Here is a 5,286-nt window from a genome sequence, read left to right as displayed (position 1 = left end):
CTGATCTCGTTGTAGTAGTGGGTCTTCTTTTTGCCATCGGGCAGGATTCCGTAGGCTTGCTTAAAAATCAGGATGAGGTATGGAGCTTCATCCAGATACTCCTTCACCCAGTTGGTCCTGAAGAAGGAAGCAGGTGTGGAAAAGGACACAAGAACAACAGCTGAATGATTCAAAATGTTTTATTATTAGTCTTATTATAAGACCCAAGTACACTCAACCACAAACTCATACACACAAACACAGACCCAGGTACACAACCGCACACGCGCGCGCGCGCACACACACACACACACACACACACACACACACACACACACACACACTCTTACCGGAGCCTCTCTAGGTCCTTGACCCACTTGTCCCCCATCCTCTGCCTGTAGTTGATCTCCTCCTCCTCCTCCACGATGAGGCGGATCTTGTGTTTGGTCTCGGGCTCGGCCACCACCACAAACGTCCACGGCTCCGTGTGAGCACCACTGGGGGCTGTGCCTGTCAATCAACATTCTATCAATTACTGATCACTTGAATTGATCAATAAAATATTGATTGACTAGCTCTCTGACAAACAGTATGCTAGTGTAGACTATAAGCAGTCAGTTACATTTACATACTTAGTAGCCGCTTTTATCCCAAGCGACTTACAGTACAGTTATACATTTTCATCAGTAACCTATGTGGGAATCAAACCCAGGGTCTTGATGTTGTTAGCACCTATAGCATGCTATATAAATGAGTAGAAAAGCGCTATATACAGTAAATGCAGTTCATTTTCCATTTCTGTTCCTGCACTATGGATCACTCCAGTTCCATAGCAATCTCACCCAGTTGAGAGTTTAAAAATGACTATGGGCCTGTAGTATTGACTTCAATTGTGATTAAATGTTTTGAGAAATATACAGCGTCTTTACTGCAAACGGAGGTAAGCCCGGAGGCCTAGAGTGGACCCGTGGCAGTTTGCCAATAGACAAGGAAGAAGCACAGATGATGCAGTCAGCAGTGTCCCCCACTTAGTACTTAAGTACTAGTACTTACGTAGTTAGAGGACACTGAGGAATATGCCACTTACTTTTTGTTGATTTCAGTTCAGCCTTTAATACTCAATACAGTTTGTTAAGGTTAACAAGGCAATATCTGACCCCAAATCTATAAGCACAGCCCCCCGGGAACAAGACATACAGTAATTGTACCAGCCTGGAATCAGACAGTTTGTGGATTGGTGCTGAGGAAAACTGAGGAGATAATATTCGGTCCAAGATGAATTGGTGACCGTAGTCCAGTACTCATTTACAATGTACCTATCTCATCAGGTTCCTTCATATAAATATATTGTAGGTCCCATCAACAGCTCACTCACAAGGCTTGTTCATGTTGAAAACCTTTGTTCTAGGCTTCCACAGAGGATGGACTTTTTAAGAAGGCTTAGACTTCATAAATAGCAAACTTATACTTTTTATCAAATGAATTTAGAGTGTAATCCAATAAGCTGTGCAAGGTGTGTATGGTAGACAACACAGTTCAAATCTGAGCCTGCACGTCTTAAAGATAGGATGCCCAGGAAGCTAATATGGATAAATGATCACCACTATCTTCAGTCCTAATATATACAAATCTGTGCTTAGGGAGGCACAGAAGATTCTAACGGAACCCAACACACATCCTGTACCCAGAATTCCAAGTGTGGCCCTCAGGCTTACTCCTTCCACCCTCCACTAAGACACTAAATAACAAGTAGAGTACTTGGCATCTCTTTTATTGCTTTTATTATTATTTTTGTTTTTGTCATATTGCTTTTATTTGCTTTTACTGCCTGTATTGGGTTATTTGCCACTGCTGTCTATTTTTATTTTCTATTTCTGAAGAGCTACTGGCTCGCACTCAGCATGTAAAGTTAAGCACGTCGTTTTGCATGAGCTTTAAAGGTACATTGTGTAGTTTTTAGTGGCATCTTTTTGTGTAAATGTAATGTAGTATTCATAATTAAGTTTTTTCATTACTGTATAATTAATTACCTGTAACTTGTGTTTTCATTAGCTTAGAATGAACCCTCCACATCTACACAGGGAGCAGGTCCTCTTCCATGGAGTCCATGGTGCACCACACCTCCATGTTTCTACAGTAGTCCAGAATGGATAAAAAACAAAACACTGGCTCGTGATAGGGATTTTAGCATTGTTCTGACATTTGATGGCCACTGTAGGTACTCGCACACACTTGTAAAGGGAAGGGTTTTCAGCTGGTTGCAATTCAACAACCTCACCACTAGATGCCACTAAACACTACACACTCTACCTCAATATATAATCTATGTACTGGCATGTATGCGCACTGTGATGTTGGCAAATGTGTTGTACGTATGTCGTGTGACGCAGTGGCCTGGAGCCCAAGACAAGTTCCCCTTCGGGGCAGTAAAGTCTACCTTACCTCTACCCGTTGCTCTACAAGAGCCAGAGAACAACACAACATTCAATAATTTTAATTGATCGACCAAATACTGATGAAATAGCTCTCTGAGAAGCAGTATGCTATTGTAGTCTCTAATCAGTTCATTATTATGCAAAGTAATGTATACATAACATATTTTCATTAAGTCATTTTAGCAGGCCCTCCCAAAGGAGGCTAAAATCTAGTTAGCATAGTTGGTAATTAGCAAGTTAGTTCATATGAAACTAGTGTTCCTCAACCGGGTAAATAATGGGTTTGTTTTACTGGGGAGCACAAAGACTGTGTACCTGTACTGTAGGTCTTTAGGACAAAAGCACCTGCTGCATGGATGAATGTGCATTACCCACTCAACAGGGTATACTTTGTGATGTGCAGACTACAGAGGTTATACTTTGTGATGTGCAGACTACAGAGGCTATACTTTGTGATGTGCAGACTACAGAGGGTATACTTTGTGATATGCAGACTACAGAGGCTAGGACATTCCTTTGCATCAACACATAGTAAGTGACAAGGTGAGTTGGTTGTAATCCAGAGACAAGGAGACTCTGGAACGAATCCAGTGCAGAGATTGGGTCAGACACACACTAAATACAGGTCCGATTCCTTTCTCCAATCAGCAGACACACACACATCTCACACTCACACACACACACACAAACACACACGCACACACACACACACTCACTCACTCACTCACTCACACACAGACACACACACACACACACACACACACAATAGCTCTAGTTTTGAGGAACACCCTATTTGAACATAGTGAAGGGGGTCAAAGTTCAGAGGGCAAAGGTGTAGCGTACCTGCTGCATGGATGACGTTGTCAATGACCGATCGTGGAACCGGTTCTGGACTGATAAACCTCACTGAGCGCCTCTGGTTCAGGAGTGAGTAGAACTGCTGAGAACGTTCTAGCATCTCCTCTGGTGGGTACCGTGTCGGGGTGTACGGCACGTGGGGAAGGTCCTCCTCTCCGCCGTCCACCCATTCATCATCCTCTGAATGGATACAGACACAAATTATGACCAATCACCATCCTTTCATGGATACAGACACAAATTCTGACCAATCACCATCCTCTATACCAAAGCGGACACTAACTGTGAGCTATCATGATACTCTACGTCGATAAAAACACTATTCTGACTAATCATTCTCTGAATGAATACAGACACAAATTCTGACCAATCATTATATTTTCTATTTATATGTTTTTCTGTGAGACCTGGCCATGACCAAATAATCCAGAGCAGGGTCTGAGTGTAGGTGATAATTATACCAATATGTAAAGCTCTAAATTGTTTTAAAACTTTCATTACATTCCTATCAAAACCTGATTGAATGCCAGCTAAATTAGGATAAATAGAGTTTGTAGGCCTATGTTTCTAAACATAATGTTTTCAACACTCAGTTTTGAATACACTACACTACAAAATCTAAATATAATTACAAAAAATTGAATTCTAGAATGCAAACAATGATAGAAAAGCATAAAAAAAACCTTTAAACTTTACAATGGAGAAGATCATATACCACTACTGCTTTACAGCATTTACTGACTTTGCCAGTTCTCCGTGATCTCTCATAATCCTCTCTCTGAAACTCTAGCACACACACAAGCACACACACAGACACATAGACACACACACACACACTCACACACACACACATTCACATATAATAAAGATACCTGATAAACCACTTCACTAGGCTAAAACGTTGATAACCTGTATCTAAATGTACATGACCTGTTACCTGAACCTAAATGTGCACTGCTCACCTAACCTCCGTTACCTCCCCAAACCTCTACTTCACCTGTTCATCTCAACATTGAGGGTCGACGGTGAAAATACACTCTTTTTTAACAGACTACGACTCTTCAACTTAGGCTACCGAGTTACTGAATAGCAATACTTCGACGAGGAGCTACAACGGGTATTTAAACTTAAATTAGATCATTCCCACAGCTAAGGTAAGTGCACATACAGACAGCATTCAAGGGAACGTTGCGGAGGTGCGTGCGCAGTACCGTTGTCTTTAGAGCTGATTTCCGTGTCGTCCTTCAGGTCCTCGTCCACCCACGGCCTTGCCTCTCTCGTGGATTTGGAGTCTGGCTTTGAAGTTGTCTTTGTCTTCTGGAAGCTTCTGAGAACGAAGGCGATAACCACGCACAACACAGCCACAAATACCGGCGTGAGAGACGAGACAAGCGCCATGCTTGCGAGGCTTCGGATCGGAGCAAGACGCTCTTCAGACTTGCAGTCAACTGAGACAGCAAAAAAACAACAAACTCCCCTTTTCAAGAGGCAGTGAAGTCCAGTGGACTTTGTAAAATAGGTCAATTACAGAGGAGGTTCCCTTTCTAAGTTAATCATCAAACAATTCTTCAAATACCGACCACAAATACAGTCTGAATTGCATATGAAATGTGTGCAAGCCTGCAGATAGTCTTGTGAACACGTACAGGTCAACTATGAATATGAGATTTGGCACAGTTGCAGTAACATGCTCACAGAAGTGCACCATGAACTTGATGAACTTGAGAGATAAACACGAAGAGAGCCCTTCAAACAGGGGCGCTGTGGGTGACGCTAGGGGGCGATATTGTGTAAGGGGTTAAAGTGGGGGGAACCATGATAACCTATAGAGGCTGAGTCTCTCTCCTACCCTCTGTCTATTTTGTCTTATATCACCCCCTCTCGTTCTGTCTATCACACACACACACACACACACACACAGAGAGAGACACACACACACACGCACCCTCTCTCTGAATGACTGGCCAGCCCAGTGAAGCATGATGAGTGTGACTTTAGTGTGTATACCGTGTGT

General features: G+C 42.5%; 1 protein-coding gene across 1 annotated transcript in view; it reads right to left on the bottom strand.

The window, feature by feature from the left end:
• iyd (iodotyrosine deiodinase) overlaps positions 1-4,871 on the bottom strand; it is a 5,328-nt gene extending 457 nt beyond the window's left edge. The window contains exons 1-4 of the mRNA XM_012832058.3: positions 4,484-4,871; positions 3,258-3,452; positions 330-489; positions 1-117 (exon numbers count right to left, since the gene is read on the bottom strand). The exon at positions 1-117 is cut by the window's left edge and continues 40 nt beyond it. Coding sequence (XP_012687512.1) covers positions 1-117; positions 330-489; positions 3,258-3,452; positions 4,484-4,670 — 659 coding nt within the window. The 5' untranslated portion in view covers positions 4,671-4,871. The remainder of the gene's footprint in view (positions 118-329; positions 490-3,257; positions 3,453-4,483) is intronic.
• Between the last annotated feature and the right edge of the window lie 415 nt (positions 4,872-5,286).

This window comes from Clupea harengus, chromosome 15, assembly GCF_900700415.2.
Source record: "Clupea harengus chromosome 15, Ch_v2.0.2, whole genome shotgun sequence".
Classification (NCBI taxonomy): domain Eukaryota; kingdom Metazoa; phylum Chordata; class Actinopteri; order Clupeiformes; family Clupeidae; genus Clupea; species Clupea harengus.
This window is presented reverse-complemented; position numbering and strand designations above follow the sequence as displayed.